Below are 19,550 nucleotides of genomic sequence, written 5' to 3' on the forward strand. Positions count from 1 at the left end.
GTAATTAGTCTATGGGTTCACTTTGTCCTCCAGCACTGTGAGTGTTTGTTTAATGGGTGTGTTCTGTAAGAGAAGTAGAATTGTGTGTGTTTAGCACATCGTGTTTGTCTGTTGTTGTGAGTTTGTTATGTTGCAGTATGAAGGAGAGGAGAAGGACCCAAATAACGAAGCCAATATTTTATTTCTCCTGGGAATCACAAGGGCTCAGGAAAATCAGAAATAATAGTAACCTCTTGCATCAATTCACAAATGGCAACAAATGATAATAATCCCACAAACACAAGGGAAAGGAGGACACATATATAAGGAGCGAGAACTAAAGGCAGAGTGTGAACATGTGAAAATAATTAAGGTTAATGAATGTAAAGCTGCCGGGGACCAGTACAGGGGAAAACAGGAATTCAACACAAAATAAAGGTCCCCGGCAGGAAGTCCGAAAAGGGAAACATAACAGACTTAGATAATGATCAGATCATATTTTATAGCAGAAATAGAAAAACCAGCTATCTCCAAGGGGTTCACATACTTTTTCTCGCCACTGTATGTACTATACATCAATCAGTTACAACTGAAAAATCAACTGCACTCTCTTCTTTTGGCTATAACTGCCATTATTTGTTACAATTTCCACAAAGGTTTTACACTGAATGTTCCAAGGGTCTATGAAAATGGGACACGAATAGAGTAGTGAGAACGAGTCCCTGTTGTATGTAACGAGTCATATCCTGCATGTATAGAATTTAAATGGTGGATTTTAATCAGCAAAATCATGAATGAATTACTGAACAGACATATTGGACACATGCATGGGAGGCCAGGGGTGTGGGAAACTCTTAACATTTCTTGTTAGAAAGTCGATCAAATGACACAAAAAGCTGCCACACAATGACCCCCTGTTTCTGGCACTGTCACTTCTAATAGCCAAGGGATAGTGAACATATTGGTCCCAGCTTTGCCACGCACTAACCCACTCAGTCTGCACACACAAACACACACGCGCCTGACATTACCACCCAGAGCCCCCTGCCTCCTCTCTCCTATCCCACAAATGGCCCCACCTCCACAATCATGAAGACTTAAGCTAACTACAATAGATGTAAAACCACAGTCATCCAACACTGATGAAAGAGACAAAGAAAGACTGCAAATAGAGTGAAAATGGCCACTGCTGTCTTGTTTATAGTTTACAGTATTTGGTCCTTTTTCAGTTTGAAGCTCTTAATCTATTGTAGGCCACATCATCATGTCTCATCATCCATCCATGCAAAAGCCATTTTTTGTGCATCTTTCTACTTCCATTTTGCAACTAGCTAATATGATCACACTCAAAAAATAGTTGCATTCTGATTATGGCTCCTTGCCAATAGTAGCCTGTAGCCTAGTAAAGAACTTCCAGTTACACTGGTGGTTCTCTTTAGAACTATTTGAAGGCAAGTATTTTCCACCTGCATTCTCAAACAGGAGTAGTTAAACGTTTTTTAGTCTTGTGATTTGATCATGCTGGCGTGACAGTAAAGGCTTAAACCAATTCTGCACAGGAAGCAGATCAACTGGTTACATTCTATCCAGCAAGCATCAGACTGTTGCACAACAACCACAAAAACTTTTCTACGTTTCTATCACAGTTGATTGTGTATATGGAGGCAGGAACAGTTAAAATAGTTCTATGAACATCTCTATCTACAGTAACTCATTCAGAACCACCTGTTCAACCAGAGGTATTTCTCGTAAAAAACAATCCAAAATTATTTGTGGATCATTGCCAGGATCACACTGATCAATATGAAAATATGAAAAATAATTTTTTTCCCATGTTATAGGCTATTTATTTTTGAATGAAAAATAAGTCAAACCTAGCTAAAGAGGATGTGTTTGTTAATCATCTCACAACTGCTCAGATTCATATTGAGTCTCTCTGAAGGGACCCAAACCCTAAGTTGGGAAACACTGCTTAAATAATATTTAACAACTTTACTTTAGTGGTTTGTGTCAATTTGGCTGATCTAATATGCTAAAATTCCTGAGTTCCATAAATGACTAAAAGGCTAACACTACACCTGAATAATGGTCGTAGCTAAGGAATGAAGGCCATCCAATATCTGTCACAGAGAGAGAGAGAGGATGTCTAATTTTAGAACCTGGCGATAAGCTGTGCTCTCTGTGGGACAGGGTGATATCAAAAGGAATGCATGCTTACTCTGTTGCCATGGCGATCATAGTTCAGCTCAGATATCTCCTAATTAGAAGGCAGTGATGGAAAAAGGTAACAAAAAGGAATAGCATGAATCAAAGTCATTATCATTACAGCAATAGGAATCAGTAGTTCCTGCCCAGCTATTGCACAATTGATATGGAGCGGTAGAAGGGTACACTTAGCTCTCAGAGTACAGAAGGCAGTGGAGAAGGCACAAATCATAATGTAGTGCTGCAGCTGCAAAATCCTCATCTAGGAGTCTGAACACCTTAATGCTGTTACATGTTTGTCTGTCTTATCTATAAATTCAAATACCAAGTAAAATTATGGAATCCCCTAATCTTACTGTGATAGAGAATCCTGCTTTTCTAGCTCCCAACCCGATATATAGCAAAACAGTTGATACATGTTAAGATGTTAAATGCATGTTAAGAAACTGCTGACGCATACTGTGCATTACAGTTAAGAAACTTCAGCTATACAGAGGGTTCTATGTGTCCTGAGGCAAAATATTCCCCATGAAGATGTCGGGCTTTCCTTCCTAACCTGAGAGGCTTGTGCCTGCTCATTTATATGTGTCAGATTATTTCAAATTAACAAACGAATGAATAATTGATTTATTCATTAGCTGCATGTGACATCCTGAAGAGTATAAAGCGTAATAAAATGCAATCTCTAAAAATGGATGTGGAAAGACGTTCCCCAGCACAGTAGGTTAATCAATCATCTGGGTCCAACTTTATATCATGCTTTTAAATTCTGTTGCAATGGTACCACTATTCATCAAGTGAAATACAGGACAAGACAGAAACATACATACACAGTACCAAACATGAAATACAGATTCCAGTGTTAGAGTTTAGTCAAATTGGGCTTCATGCACCATTTTTGAGGCATCAAAGCAAAGTCTTTCTAAGCACATTGCCTGATATCATATACACAGTCAACTCTGATAGAAACTAAGATCCTGGCAACTTGATATCCACAATCATCAAAATTAAAATTCTATGGACGTTATGGAATATTATTTTCATCCAAGGACTAAATTTATATGTGGTGTTTGCTTGTCAGTTAGACCATCTGTGATGTGCCTTTCCTGTTGTGTAGTTTCTGGGCTGTCATCACTGTTATAATCAATTGTATAGAAATTATGTTCCTGTGACATGTATATTTTGTTTAGTAGATGCTGGGATTATATACTAATCTGGGAAAAGATTGATCCTAATTAGATAATTGCCTGGTGAAGTATTATTAGAAATAAAGAAACAGTGAGATGAGATCTATGTACGTTATGAGCTGAAAGAATCAATGCTTTAGTTGTTTTAGTAACAGTTAGATATTGTGTTTATGAAACAAATTGTGTTTGTGAAACTAACTGATTAATTTGTGTTTAACCATGCTCTCCTGTTAAAGATCCCGCTGATTGGTTCTTTTTAAACAGAAGGCCATATGGGGAAAGAGGGAGAGAGGAAGACAAACCTTGGTGAGCATGGTCTGAGCGAAAAGATGGCTGCTCTGGAGAAGTAACTTTTGTTTGTCAGTGTTTTTCTAAAAGTGGATGACTTAACTAAAAAGAAAAAGAGCTTATGTTTGAAATCTGGGAACAACCAACTGTAAGAAACTGAAACAAATGCCATTATATTTTTGATTGGCAAGAATCCTGTCCGGCCTCTCCACCTCGCAACACCATCCACAGCATAATATCTCCATCACTGCTCAAACTACCAACAGTTGTGGTTTACACAGGATAAATCATATTGATTTTGGTGATCCATTGATCTATGCCATAGCACCACTATCAATTTAGATATTCCCCATGAAATGAATGTGTTTTCCCCTGACACTTCAAATGCATGACTGCATTTTATATTGCTGTACCAGTTCGTTGGTTTTAGGTACGGTGGTAGTAGGGCTTGTTTTGTAGGCTCTATTGGCATCTGCTAGCATACTATCTAATGATGCTTCTACACTGAGCATTGGTAACTGGCACAGCTTCAGTTGTTGGTTGCTGCAGAGATACCAGAGAGGCAGAGGGCAAAAAGATAAATGCTGTGTTCTCCAAACTAAGGTGTACTCCCAGCCGCAATAACACTGTAAGAACAGTGTCAGATAGAACATATCAGAAGGACATATGGGAGATAGAGAAGACACATCATCAGTGCTCAGTGGGTTCAGGAACTTAAAGCAGACCACAACAATCCCCTTGAATAGGAGGCAGGAGTTATCCATAATCACAATACAATCCAACAGTGGGTCAAGAACAGAAAGAGCTGGACTGTGCCAATCCCAGACAACTACAGGTGGCTGAAGAAACTAAAAACAGTGCATGAACTCCTAATGGCCCAGATGAACCAGTTGCTAGCAGGGGGCTCGAACCTGTTTAACATAAGGAAGGACAGTGCTGATCATGATAACCCCCCACAAGGAAACAATACTGCCCAACCACCAGGCACTAATTTGTCTCTTTGATCAAGCATCATAGCTGCCAAACTGCTGGACCACATGGTCACATACAGGAACATATTTCAGAAGGGCAGAGTAATGGGATATAACTACCAGCGAGCCACATGACTGGAATAACACAGCTACAAGTACCTTGATATCAATCACAAGGTATTTCAATGAGGTAGCAAGAAAGACAGCAACATCCAACTACCAAAAAAGCAGCTCAGTGGAAAGAACAACATCCAAGCCATCACCACATATGCATTACCAGTCTTCAGACACACTGGACTTGGTTAGTGTCAATGCCTCTGTCCCAGTTGAAGCCCAGAGCATCCAAGAGTATATCTGCAAGATGGTACCCACTCAAGCTCCTGTCTGAGGCAACAAGAGACAGAATAAAGATCAAGCAAAGTGCCATGGGATGTACCACTGACAGATAGCTGATTTGGCTGCCACTGTCAAATCCTACCAGTGCCTGGAAAATACTGGACTAAAAGACAGCAGTATGGCATGGATCAATAAAGACTGTGCAGAGTCCCTTCAGACATTCCAACATAAAGTGGCAGAGTGCAGAATGTACTGACCAACCTTCATGTCTTCAAGTAACGATGGACTGTTACACTTGACTTCCTTGAGAGATTACTGCAATTGTATGGATTACTACAACTTAATTTCTTTTTGACACTCTATATTAATACTGAAGACATGCAAACTATGAAATAACACATTGAATTATTTAATTTTAAAAAACTCTTAAATTAAGCAAACTATATTTTCAATTTTAGGTTCCTCAAAGCAGATATTTTGTTTTGATTAGCAGCTTCAATGGCAATATCAGGCACAAGTGATTTGGAAAGTGTTGTCATAAGTGAATACAAAAGGTACCAGTGTGAGACCCGACCTCCATTAAGGGGGTCTTAAAATCAGCTGCACACACCTACAGCTCTACTCATTTCCTAATTACAATAAATTGTCCAAGCTTGTTTCAGTCTGGGCCTGTTTAAAGAAAACACAGTAGGATAGCAGAAATTAACAGCATGCAACTTACAATTATATTCTTAATGATATTATGATATTATCCACCAGCTTTTTCTATTGAATTCTTTACTCGCTACTTACTCTAATGAAATCTAATGGTGTCCTCTGTTCTGACTTACTTTGTTTTCTTGGAGCACATAAATCATATCATGATTGCTCTATGGAAGGGGTGTCCAACTCTAGTCCTTGAGGTCCACTGTCCTGCTTGGTTTTCCACTATCCCTGCCCTACCCACTGCTGATTACCTGGATCAAGTGTGTTCAGTCAATCAGAAGCTGGAACATACGTGATCCAGGTAACTAGCTGTGGGTAGAGCAGGGATAGTTGGAAACCAAGCAGGACAGTGGCCATCAAGGAACAAGGGTTGGGCACCCCTGCTCTAAGGATTCTTCTTTTCCTTTGGGCTGCTCCCTTCAGGGGTCGCCACAGCGAATCATCTGCCTCCATTTAACCCTATCCTCTGTATCCTTCACACCCACACCAACTATCCTCATGTCCTCCTTCACTACATCCAAGAACCTCCTCTTTGGTCTTCCTCTAGGCCTCCTTCCTGGCAGCTCTAACCTCAGCATCCTTTTACCAATGTATTCACTGTCCCTCCTCTGAACATGTCCAAACCATCTCAATCTGGCTTCCCTGGCTTTTTCTCCAAAACATCTAACATGAGCTGTCCCTCTGATGTCCTCATTCCTGATCCTATCCATCCTCGTCACTCCCAGAGAGAACCTCAACATCTTCAGCTCTGCTACCTCCAGCTCTGCCTCCTGTCTTTGTCTCAGTGCCACTGTCTCTAAACCAGACAACATTGCTGGTCTCACCACTGTCTTGTCCACCTTTCCTTTCATTCTTGCTGACACTCTTTTGTCACACATCACACCTGACACTTTCCTCCACACGTTCCAACCTGCTTGTACACGTCTCTTCACTTCTTTTCCACACTCTCTGTTGCTCTGGACTGTTGACCCTAGGTACTTAAAATCCTCCACCTTCTTCACCTCTACTCCCTGTAACCTCACCGTTCTACTTGAGTCTCTCTCATTTACACACGTACTCTGTTTTACTGTGGCTCAGCTTCATTCCCATCCTTTCCACAGCAAACCTCCACCTCTAGATTTTCCTCCACCTGCTCCCTGCTCTCACTACAATGTCATCTGCAAACATCATGGTTCACAGAGATTCCTGTCTAACCTCATCTGTCAGCCTGTCCATCACCACAGCAAACAAGAAGGGGCTCATAGCCGATCCTTGGTGCAGTCCCACCTTCACCTTGAACTCCTCTGTCACCCCTACAGCATACCTCACCACTGTTTTACAAACCCTTGAACATACTTCTCTGCCACTCCAGACTTCCTCATACAAAACCACAGCTCCTCCCTCGGCACCCTGTCATACGCTTTTTCCAAATCTACAAAGACACAATGCAGCTCCTTCTGGCCTTCTCTGTACTTCTCCATCAGCATTCTCAAAGCAAATATTGCATATGTGGTTCTCTTTCTTGGCATGAAACCATACTGCTGCTCACAAATGCTCACTTCTGACCTCAGCCTAGCCTCTACTATTCCTTCCCATAACTTCATTGTGTGACTCATCAGCTTTATTCCTCTGTTGTTTCCAAAACTCTGCACGTCTCCCTTGTTCTTAAAAATGGGCACCAGTACACTTCTCCTCCATTCCTCAGGCATCCTCTCACTCTCCAAGATCTTGTTAAATAGCCCAGTCAAAAACTCTACTGCCACCTCTCCAAAACACTTCCATACCTCCACAGGTATGTCATCAGGACCAACTGCCTTTCCACTCTTCATCCTCTTTAACGCCTTCCTCACTTCATTCTTACTGATCTTTGCTACTTCCTGCTCCACAACAGTCACCTCTTCTACTCTGTGCTCTCTCACATTTTCCTCATTCATCAACTCTTCAAAGTATTCCTTCCATCTTTCCATCACACTTGTGGCACCTGTCAACGCATTTCCATCCCTGTCCTTGATCACCCTAACCTGCTGCACATCCTTCCGATCTCTGTCTCTCTGCCTCGCCAACCTGTACAAATCCACCTCTCCCTCCTTAGTGTCCAACCTATCATACAAATCCTCATATGACCTTTTTTTGGCCTTTGTCACCTCTACCTTCACCTTACGTTGCAGAAGTCTGCCCCAATCACCACTCTCTCACCACTAGGGATACCCTGGATCAACTCACCCATCTCCCTCCAGAATTTCTCCTTCTCTTCTAACTCACGTCCTGCCTGTGGGGCATAACCACTGACAACATTCAACATCACACCTTCAACTTCCAGCTTCAGACTCATCACCCTATCTGACACTCTCTTCACCTCCAGAACATTCCTAGCAAAATCCACCTTCAGGATAACTCCTACTCCATTCCTCTTTCCATCTACACCATGATAAAACAGCTTGAACCCTGCTCCTAATCTATAGGCCTTGCTACCTTTCCACCTGGTGTCCTGAACACACAACATATCCACCTTTCTTCTCTCCATCATATCAGCCAACTCTCTTGTTTTCCCTGACAAAGTCCCTACATTCAAAGTCCCTACTCTAAGTCCTACACTCCTGCCCTTCCTCTTCTCTCTTTGCCCACAAACACGCCCTCCTCTCCTTCTTCGACCAACAGTAGTCCAATTTCCACTGGCACCCTTTAGGTTAACAGCACCAGTGGCGGTCGTGTGTTAACCTGGGCCTCGACCGATCTGGTATGGAAGTCGTATTTGTGATTCGCATGTTTGATTTGGCTGAAATTTTACATCGGAGGCCCTTCCTGACACAACCCTCTGCATTTACCCGGACTTGGGATCCAAACATGAAGACACTGGAGTGTGCCCCACTGTGGTTGCATTACCCCTGCTCTAAGGATAATAGCAACAATATCCTCACCTTTGACCTCAGTCATTCTGAATGCTTGTAAATTGTGGTTATCAAGGATCAAAGCATTGACGTTAATAGTTCTGGTGTAATCAAGTCTCTCCTAAATTCCTAGACTTGATGAAAGTGTTAATAAAATCTAAATGCCAGATTTGTTGTGAGTCAGTGCCATCTGCTGGTACCACACACACACAGACTTGTCAAAGTCATGGTTAAGCACATTTGTTTTTAAGTGATAAAATAATATCTGTATAAAGTGGATCTTGTGAGATCATGTATAACAGCCCCAGTCTCTATCGGGGACTATAATGAGTCTGCCCATGAGGTAATTTATGAAGCAAAAATTCCACATTTTCATTTAAGCTTTTCAAATAAGATCATTTGTTTTATATTATTGTAAACTCCAGGGTAAACCAGCAGCTTAAACACAGCAGTGACTTATTGTCAGCTAATCATTGTCATGTCAGCAGAAAAAAACAATAACACATGACAAGAATATAGTGGTTTCACCAGTATTTTTAATCTTTGCAGACTTTCAGGGAAATTTTAGGGGAAAAGATTATCAAAATTTGTATGGAAGCCTGTCCCAATCACTTCAAAAGAACTTCCCACAAACTATCTGTAGTAGTACTATTCGACTCAGTGAAGCTCTACCATACAGGATGTAAAGCAAATTAATCAGTGTGATTTCTAACGAAAAGTCACAAACTAGGGACTTGTGAATTGTGTTGTCAGATACTACTAAGACACAGTGAGGCGTTGGTTCCACCAAATCCAAATGAGTTTGTGAGGGCGACCCGTCGGCCCTGAGTGTGCCAAGGCTGTGCTGTGCAGGGAACATAATTCAGGTCAAACTGTGGCTCGGTGCAGTCCAGGTTGAGAGTTGGGGGCAGGACCCCATGGTAGCAGGCTAGGGCAGTGAATGCTGCCTCCAGGGCCCCCGCGGCCCCGAGCAGATGTCCTGTGGCTCCTTTAGTTGAAGAGACAGCTAGGCTGTCACTGCTTTGCTGGAAGAGTCTTTTAATGGCTGTATTTTCTGCTGCATCACCCAGTGGTGTGGAAGTTGCATGGGCATTCACATATGTGACATCTGCTGGTGAGACATCAGCATCTCTGAGAGCTGCTGACATGCACCTGTGGAGACAGTCAAAAGTTAAAAGACAAATCCAGTTTCTTACAATTTTGATCGTAGTTTCATTGCATTTTTGTTATATCAATGTGTAATAACAACATTATAGTCACTGCAAAATAACATTGTCACTGTATTGTCTCTAATAAGACAACATAGGGGTAGTCACCTAGGTTATAAACAAGCCAATAGCACAGTTCAGTTCACTTACACCATTTATATGGAGGTGACAATAAAACTTTCATTATAATTATCACACAAGAAAACAAGTATAAGAAAATAGTTCAGCAGCCAATTTTAATACATCACATTTGACAGGTGGTCAGTCAGTAAACTGTAAACTGATGACCAGCTTTACCATATTCCTCCTTTTTCATATCCAAAAACGTTTGGGACACAACATTTCTTTATTATGTCCCTACTTGTTTTTTTTTAATCAATCAACCACCTGTGGGGGCACTGACCCCCAGGTTAGAAACAGCTGCTTTGTTTGAATGACAGTAGGTTTGTGCAACACTTGCAGCATTTTGTCTCATTCTTTTTAGTTAAATATTGAATATAAACAAAAACATCTTCTCTGACAAAAGAAAAAAGTATCTGCTTCCAAACATCTAAAGTGAGTCACCTGAATGCCCCATCCCCATCTGTAGTGGGTGCAGTGATGTGGCTGGCATCCCCTGACAGTCCATAGCCCAGGACCTCTGCATAGATTCTGGCTCCTCTCTTCACTGCATGGTCCAGCTCCTCCAGCACCAGCACAGCAGCTCCTTCACCCATCACAAAGCCCTCTCTCTCCGGGTGAAAAGGTCTTGATGCTAATGGAGGATTTTCATTCCATTTAGTGGCAAGTGCACGTGCCCTTGCAAACCCAGCTACTGACAGAGGCCCTACACAGGATTCTGTCCCCCCTGTAACCATAGCAACAGCATCCCCATGGGCAATGAATCTGGTGGCGTCACCTATGGCATGTGCACCTGTGGTGCACGCTGTGGACACAGCATGGTTGGGACCCTTTAAATTGTGCTTGATACTTATGTGTCCTGCAGCCATGTTGACAAGGATGCGGGGCACAAAGAAGGGACTCACTTTATTGTAACCCTTTTCTTGGAAGGCAGTGGAGGTGCGAGCAATCTCGTCCAATGACACCATGCCCATACCAACAGCCACCCCTGTATTGTTCTGTTCCTCTGTGGTTCTGGGGTACCACCCTGAGTCCTTCAGAGCGAGCTGAGCAGCACCGAGAGCCATCACAGTGGCAGGTGACATGCTGTTGATCTCCCCACGAGAGGCAAACCTCTCCTCCTTAAATTGACCCTCTCCATCCCCTCTGGGTACCAACGCGGCTACCTTACAGGGAAGGGTCTTGTACTCCTCGGAGTCAAGCGCAACGATCCCACTCTGGCCTTTAATCAGGCGCTCCCAGGGCAGAGCAGTCCCTGTGCCCAGGGGACACACCAGTCCTATGCCAGTAACAACAACTCTCCTTCCCTGATGTCCAGAGCTGTGCCGCCTGGATTCTCGGTTTGGACAAACACAGGCAATGTTTCGTAAAAATTTCGTTGCGTTCTGCAGTTTAGTCCAACAGGACAGCGATATAGCAGACATGTTGCCAAATCCCACCACAAGCTGGTAGCTTCGGTTAATGTCTTCAGTATCAGAGGAAAAGTTTCAACTAAAGTCAAATACGCTTCTTACAAAGCCGAAGTGCATAGGTTTGTTGCTTACACGACAGAGCAGCATTAGTATTAGTATTAAAGTTAGTAGCATTAGTCAGACACCAACAAAACCAATCCAGCCTTAAATTTGCCTGTAACTTTGGGTTGACTTTGTTAACGCTGCATTTGTTTAACTTTCAAATGTAATTAGAGCGGCAACATGCCATGACAGATATAACAGTGTCTGATGAAACTGAAGCAAAATATAATTAAGTTACATAGAGTAGAGCTGCGAACATTAATTCAGGCATTGACCAGCCAGCTTTGTCCAGGACCCAGCACATCTAACGCTAAGTCGTTAGCAGCACAGTTAGCATTAGCTGTCATACTCCAAATTAAAAGCGATCTTTAGTTTGTGTGAGACTGGGCAGGATGGCTGTGTCACCAGCAGTCACAACGCTGTGCGAGAATTCAAATGAAGTTTTCCTAGACGTCGCCAAGTTGTTACTTACATATGCGGACAACATTTTAAGGTAACGCTAGCGTTAAAACTTAATGCAATTCATCCTCGATGTTCCAGTGAATGTTTGTTATTAACATTATAGGATGAGGTTACTTTCGAAATATGTTCACATTACGGATGAGTAATGTTTCAACACTGGCTTAAATCATGATTTGACATTCAGTCTGACGTCTGTACCTTATACTGTTACACAAACCGCCAAACCAAACTCTCTTAAAACGTCCATAATAACTTTGTCAGGGCTATTCAGTAAACTGGGCATACGAGTTAGGTTTAGAAATTCCTACGATATCACTCTTGAGGCTTATGACACAAAGTCAGTATATAGAGGAAATGCCTACCATTGTTCAGTGGTAAACCAAGGGCCAGCAAAGTAGGATACTAGTGATCACTGGGTAATAACAGCTTGTCTGTGACACCAATCCATTATTTGTGTGCTTGTATACTTTTAATAAATTAAATAACAGTTATGTGTGTTGTGCCATATAGCAAAAGTATTTTCTGAAAAGCTTTGAGACCAGCCTATTAGTTACTCATTTGATGTCACTGTCCCCCTCAAACAGGTATCCTAATGAAGATAAATACAGATCAATCCGCATAGGCAATCCTACTTTCTCCACCAAACTATTGCCTATCAAAGGCGCAGTGGAATGTCTCTTCGAAATGGGATTTGAGGAGGTAATAAATATGAAACTTCCAGATGTAATTGATTAATGCCAATATTGCTGTTCTGTTCTTTAATTATCTACAGTTTATATGATCATCAGTGGTCTAACTTTGAGTAAATAATATATGCACCACTATTCAGGCTGAGACCCACTTGGTTTTCCCCAAGTCTGCATCCGTGGAACAACTGAAGCTCATCAGAGAATCTATAGCAGCAGAGAGGGATCAGAGGCTGCGTGGAGGACAGTGTGTCCAACCCATTGCTCAGGCTGCAGGCTCAGTTTCAGCACCAGAGAGCTCTGCTGCTGCTTCTTCCACTTCCACTCAGCCATTTTCACTACCTCCATCACAGCCATCATCCCTGGTAAAGGCACTCTCATCTCTGGTTTAAAGAGCACAAACTAGCTTAGAACTGCCAACACATGCCATATAATTTGCCAGATAAGGAAGAAATGATGTTACATCTGTCTGCATATAGTGCATCTCCATCAACAATTAATAAAATGTCACTGTATGTTCTCATTATTTTTAGTTGGTTAATGATCTTTCTGTTTTCTTTTCTTTCTATCAGGAGAGCAGTATGAGTTTCTATGTGACTCTCCAATCTAATTTCCAACATGTGATGCTGTATGAGAACCCTGAGCTGCAGCAGAAAGCCAGGAGCCACATCCCTCACCAGCAGCTATCCTCTGCTGCTCAACACAAGCTGAAGCAGGCGAAAGAGGCCGACCCAGGTGACATCCCCTCACACATTCAAATTAATCAGATTGACTCTCTGTATTGTCTGTATTGTATTAGTGTATTCAACCAAACATAAATGTTGCATTCATCAGTGATTCAAAGGCGCCAACTGACTTGCTTTTCTGTTTGTAGAATGTAAACTTGGTGTGGAAGATTTCCTGGTGCTGGAGTTACTCGGGTGGTTCAAGCAGGACTTCTTTTCTTGGGTGGACTGTTTGCCCTGCAGCCGCTGTGGAGGTCCAACCCAGAACACAGGGTCCCTCAGTCTCAGCACTGATGACCGTTGCTGGGGCGCACAGCGAGTTGAGAATCACTACTGTCAGGACTGCGGGCTCTCCACGAGGTTCCCAAGGTTTGTGTGTATCTGATATTTTGGCTCATACCTACTTATGCAGTGAGTGAGTTTAGAGTTTAGTTTAGTATGCTTGTTCTCTCCTTGTTGTTAATACTAGGTACAACAATCCTGAGAAGTTGCTGGAAACACGAAGAGGGCGTTGTGGGGAGTGGGCAAACTGTTTCACCTTGTGCTGCAGAAGCCTTGGTCTTGAGGCTAGATATATCTGGGACAGCACAGGTATGTATGTTCTTATTTAAGAAGAAGAAGTACTTTATTAATCCCCAAGGGGAAATTAAATTGTTACAGCAGTTGTTCTCATTTAAAGTTATTAAATGTAATATTATTTAAATTATATAAATTAATAGTAATTAATAAAGTAATAAAGCAATTAACTTGTATGTAGAAAAGTAATAAAGTAATTATTTATTTTTGGGGGTTTGTGTGTGTGTGCGTGTGTGCGTGCGTGCATGCATGCATGCGTGTGTATGTGGTGTGTGTGTGTGTGTGTGTGTGTGTGTGTGTGTTATTGTTTATATTGTGGAATTATAGTGTCTTATGGCCATGGACACAAAACACTTCCTGAATCTCTCAGTTAACCACTGAGGAACATGTCATGACATTCCTCATCACCAGAGAATGTCAGCAAAATATCAGAGTTGGCTTTCAAAACTTCTTAATTACTTACTTACTAGATATCAGAACCCGTTGTGTTGTCTGGAAGTGAATGAGCGAGTTACAGAAAAGTATTTCTCTGTGTTGTTTCAGACCATGTGTGGACAGAGATTTACTCTGCCTCTCAGCGTCGCTGGCTGCACTGTGACTCGTGTGAGAATGTCTGTGATAAGCCACTACTGTATGAGGTTGGCTGGGGGAAGAAACTGGCCTATATTCTGGCTTTCTCTAAGGACCAGGTCAGAGAAATGGACACTTACTGCTATTACCATACTGTTACATGTATTCTAGCCTTAAAATGGTTAGATTATGTACATTTATTTTTCACTATCAGACAATTCTATAAAGAAGCAACCCACCCATACAGTAGCTACTGTATATCTGCTTATTTTTGAGGGTCATGGAGTTCCAGCTCACACTGGGTGATAGGCATGGGAAGAATATACATTTACATGAGTGCATTTACAGTACATGCATTTAAGTAACCTGGTTACCTCTAACCTGATGTCTTAATTGTTCCCATAATTGGGTGAAGGGATCAGTGAAACCTAATTTCCCTGCCTGTGTTTTAGTCTAGTTTAACACAGGCATGGCAATTAAATAACAACTCTTTTCAATATACAGTGAGCCATGCCTCCAAAAATAAGTCCTGGTTGAGAATTCCATTTACTGATCTGCTGCATACAGTGAGGGAAAAAGTATTTGATCCCCTGCTTATTTTATTTGAACAGTGAAACACAGAATAACAACAAACAAATCCAGAAAAATGCATTTCAAAAAGTTATAAATTGATTTGCATTTTCAATCAGCAAGATTTCTGGCTCCCAGGTGTCTTTTATACAGATAACAAGCTAAGATTAGGAGCACTCCCTTTAAGAAAGTGCTCCTAATTTCAGCTTGTTACCTGCATAAAAGACACCTGTCCACAGAAGCAATCAATCAATCAGATTCCAAACTCTCCACCATGGCCAAGACCAAAGAGCTGTCCAAGGATGACAGGGACAAGATTGTAGGCTGGAATGGGCTACAAGACCATCACCAAGCAGCTTGGTGAGAATGTGACAACAGTTGGTGTGATTATTCGCAAATGGAAGAAACACAAAAATAATATAAATATTCCTCGGTCTGGGGCTCCATGCAAGATCTCACCTCATGGTGTTTCAGTGATCATGAGAACAATGAGGAATCAGCCCAGAACTACATGGGAGGCAGGGGGAGTCGTGGCCTAATGGGGGCAGTCGTGGCCTAATGGATAGCACTTGGGAATGGGATAAAATGCAAAGCATGGGTATGGGTCACCATACTTGGCCAGTTAAGTCACTTTCACTTTCACTTCACTTGTCAATGATCTCAAGGCAGCTGGGACCATAGTCACCAGGAAAACAATTGGTAACACACTATGCCATGAAAGACTGATCCTGCAGCACCCGCAAGGTTCCCCTGCTCAAAAAAGTACATGTATGTATGCCCGTCTGAAGTTTGCCAGTGAACATCTGAATGATTCAGAGGAGAACTGGATGAAATTGTTGTGGTCAGATGAGACCAAAATCGAGCTCTTTGGCATCAACTCAACTTGCTGTGTTTGGAGGAGGAGGAATGCTGCCTGCGACTTTGTTGTTAGTAGGATACGTTCATTGTCAGTTTGGTTTTTGTGAAAATAGTTGATAATATGAAAACAATGAAATATCACCAGACTAGACCTGGAGTACTCAGTGAACATTGGAATGTGTCTAACAAATTTTACTGTGGCCAGATTCCAAAGAATTTTTGAAGTTCTGATAGTCTGTCAGAAAATCTTAATCTGTTTTCTGCCCCTGGCTAGAATAGCAGCTAAATATAGGTATATTTAAGTTGCCTTGTGAAGTTTTCTAGTAAGCAAATTTTCTGTTTTCTGTCAGGGATTCTCATTAAAATGCACTGTGGGTAGCCTTTTCTACCAAATTTTCTTTCCTAATTAAACATTTCCTAGGATGTATTTATTACGTATTTGAAAGCTGCATCTACGTGTACTTCCAAGCAGTATTTTTACTGCCATTGTTGCTTATTTTGGCATGTCATTTCCATCTATAGATCAGTGTGCATTGCTCATAATCTGTGGACCCACACTTAAAACCATTTCCCCAAAGCACTGCTAATAGTAAAAACTCCACAAGATAGCAGAGTTTCATTTTCAGTACATGTACTTCACTATACATGTGTCATGCAGGTGGTGGACGTGACATGGAGGTATTCCTGCAAACATCCAGAGGTTTTGTCTAGAAGGACCAGTGTTCAAGAGGCCTGGCTGCTTCACACCATTAATGGGCTCAATTCCTCAGTAAGTCTTGACCCTTTTGTATAAGACCAGTTGCCATTGTAACTCTGATGTAAGCCACCTTCTGTCTGCTCTGATACTGAAGAGGCAGCAGTCCCTGAGTCCAGACAGGAAGAAGGAGCTGACAGAGAGGCTGCTTGTTGAGCTGGTAGAGTTTATTTCCCCCAAGAAGCCAAAACCGGGAGAGCTGGGGGGACGCAACTCTGGCTCTTTGGCATGGAGGACAGCAAGAGGGGAGACCAGCGCAGCTTATTCAGAAACCTCAATCCCGGTACAGTATAATAAATTGTTTTAAAATGGAGCTTACTCCACTCAGCTTTATGTATCTGATGAAATTAATTATACTGTATATGTTTTAATCAAAATTTTAATACCTCCTTTGTCACCAATATGAACATGCCAAAAAAAAATCTGTTAATGTTTTGAATAAGATCAGTATTTTGTGTCAGACAACATCTTTGGTGGTCATGACAGATAAATGATATTACCAACACCTTCTGTTTTGTTCCATAATTAACAGAACTTAATGGAACAACATAGCTATTATACATACAACTATTTATGTATTTATAACAATTTCTTGATGTCTAAGAAGGTCAGTATTTGACAATGTGTGTCTGTGTGGTTATGTTTTTTTTAGGCTGCAGGTTATGTGTTTAGTCCTACTGAGAAAGAGAAGAGTGACAGGTTACTGCATGTGTCCTACAGTGCCACCAAAGACCAGTACTGTCGAGTGTCCAACAGCTCTGAGTTAATTCAGAGCTGGGATCATTGTGTATGGAGCAAGGATTCAGTCTTCAGAAAGGTGGAAAATGATTGGCAGATGGTAATGTCACTACTGTTTGATTAAAAACCTTTGATTTTCAGATTAGATAATGATAATTCTCAATATTATGACTCCCAACAATAAATGTGTTCTTAATGAGCTCAAGAATGATGTACAGTATGTATTTCAAAACAGTGGTAACTTAAAATTTAACCTCTCTGATTCAAAGAATCTTTGACTAAATATTTTGAATGTTTTTGTTTATACTAAGAATTCCAAATCACAACAACAATCATAAATAATAATTCCAAATCAGTTGAAATTCAGGTATGAACTGAGTGTTTTCGCTTTTCTCAATATTTTTATTTCTTTCTGTGTCAAAACTGACATTTTTACTTTAACTCCTGTCTACTTACAAACACAAAAAGCTCAGATGGGAAACTTGTATTAGACAGACAAAAAAAGAATTATCAAGGTTGATGCATCATAAGTTAAGATATACTGGCTTTTTGTTCTGTCATGAATCAAGCTAATAATTGATTGAGTAATCAATAAGAAATTAGATAAGATTATCTTATTTAACAAAGTGCCAGTGTTAATAAATTCAATTATACAAAATGATTACTAGGCTAGGAAGGGAGATTATGTTTTAAAACAGCACTTTATGTTAGGCGTTCATCAGGCCACCAGCACCGACAAGCACATATACTTGGTACTCCCACCAGGTGTTGTTTAAAAACATAAATGTAATTTATTTTGAATATGATTAAAGTTAAGAACAGCTTGCAAATATAAATATAATCTTAAGTTACAGAATAAAGTGATATAAAATAGTAAAAGATGCTAAAATGAGAACAAATGCTGGACCCCTGGAACTACATGCAGCTTTCATCCTGATTGTATTTCTTTCCTCAGGTATACATAGCTCGAACAGAAGGTTCCTCTGTGGGAAGAATCAGCTGGAAGTTTGATTTTGCTCCAGCAGGAATGAAGATAAAGTCTGTCTCAATCATGGCCAGTAGCCAGACATTCCACTCGGGGAAAGTCTCCTGGTACTTACGTTCAGGCCACAACACCACAGAATTCTCTGGAGGTATAGTTAGGCAATACATACTCCTGATAAATTACTGCAAATGCGATTTTATGACATATCCCTCCTATTAATTTCCTCTCTTGTGTTTAAACCTTCAGATGGGAAGATGCAGTTGTTTTCCAGTCTATCTGGGTCCTCAGACTTCATTGTTGTAGCAGAACTCAGTGGTGGAGATGGGGAAACATCTTGGCAGCATTCTCAGTTGTTTAGACAAAGCTTGAAGGAGACAGCAGAGTCATCATTTGAAATTCTTATCCACTTAGAAGATGCTTAACAATTATTCTCTCTCAACAGAAATAGACCTCTAATATCCCTTCACTCTTGGCTGTTTTGAAAGTCCAGAGGTACTTGATTGGAGGATAGTTTGGGCTCCCATGCTGATGTATGTTGACAAATCAGTGCAATACTTAAATATATGTCAGGATGATTACTGGTAAATATGTATGGCCTAATTTTAGATCAGTGACAAAGTATCCTCTACAAAGTACAAAGTACAGACATTGTCATACATTTTAAACTTTGATTTGAGTGAGGGCTAAATAACAGTCTACAATGTACCAGAAAGTTTTAACCTTAAAGCCATACAGTTTTTGTAACATAGGCTTAATATATGCCTCTACTGTGAATGTGTGCACAATGTGTGATGCATAGACACATCCCACACAACAAACCAGAGTTGATACCCTCAGCTCACATTGCTCCAGTTGGCCTGTTACTAATTGAACTGAATTGAAAAGACAAAAAGAAGTAAGAAAAAAAAAACGTGTGTGTTATTCAGTACTGAGCTATTGTATTTTTACACCTTGACATCCCCAGTTTCATTATTGTGTATAGTTATAAATAAAACAAATTAATGGTAATGTTGGTGTGATGGAAGATCCGAATGTTAGAAAACTATACCGTGGTGTGACAGATATATTTTTTACAGTCTGAAAGTTGAGTGTAGTAAATAGTAATAACGTTAAACACTGTATGGGCTTTAAATGGTGAGATTTCAGTGGATTTTGTCGCCATCTTGCGTTCAATAAAAAGAATGGCTCAGTAAAAGTCGACTTTTCCTATTGGTCGAGGTACCGGAAGCTTTGAAAAGCAGCCCCC

General features: G+C 41.0%; 2 protein-coding genes across 3 annotated transcripts; one reads left to right on the plus strand and one right to left on the minus strand.

Annotated features, from left to right (window-relative positions):
* Window positions 1-9,092: 9,092 nt before the first annotated feature.
* oxsm (3-oxoacyl-ACP synthase, mitochondrial) lies at window positions 9,093-11,458 on the minus strand. Its single transcript, XM_026300299.2, has 2 exons — window positions 10,311-11,458; window positions 9,093-9,690 (listed from the first exon to the last, which is right to left on the minus strand). Exons 1-2 carry the CDS (start codon window positions 11,288-11,290, stop codon window positions 9,288-9,290), a joined length of 1,383 nt encoding a protein of 460 aa, XP_026156084.1. The 5' UTR covers window positions 11,291-11,458; the 3' UTR covers window positions 9,093-9,287.
* Window positions 11,459-11,666: 208 nt separating this feature from the next.
* On the plus strand, window positions 11,667-19,312 carry ngly1 (N-glycanase 1). Of its 2 annotated transcripts, none has more exons than XM_026299775.1 (12): window positions 11,667-11,873; window positions 12,427-12,541; window positions 12,672-12,893; window positions 13,101-13,263; window positions 13,403-13,622; window positions 13,723-13,844; window positions 14,373-14,518; window positions 16,486-16,596; window positions 16,679-16,864; window positions 17,234-17,419; window positions 18,275-18,452; window positions 18,551-19,312. In XM_026299775.1, the coding sequence occupies exons 1-12, from the start codon at window positions 11,773-11,775 to the stop codon at window positions 18,724-18,726; spliced, it is 1,926 nt and encodes a 641-aa protein (XP_026155560.1). In that variant the 5' UTR covers window positions 11,667-11,772; the 3' UTR covers window positions 18,727-19,312. The 2 variants fall into 2 exon arrangements, with proteins under 2 accessions (XP_026155560.1, XP_026155561.1); XM_026299776.1 differs by having other exon boundaries at window positions 17,234-17,398.
* Window positions 19,313-19,550: the final 238 nt, after the last annotated feature.

Source organism: Mastacembelus armatus, chromosome 11 (genome assembly GCF_900324485.2).
Source record: "Mastacembelus armatus chromosome 11, fMasArm1.2, whole genome shotgun sequence".
Classification (NCBI taxonomy): Eukaryota; Metazoa; Chordata; class Actinopteri; order Synbranchiformes; family Mastacembelidae; genus Mastacembelus; species Mastacembelus armatus.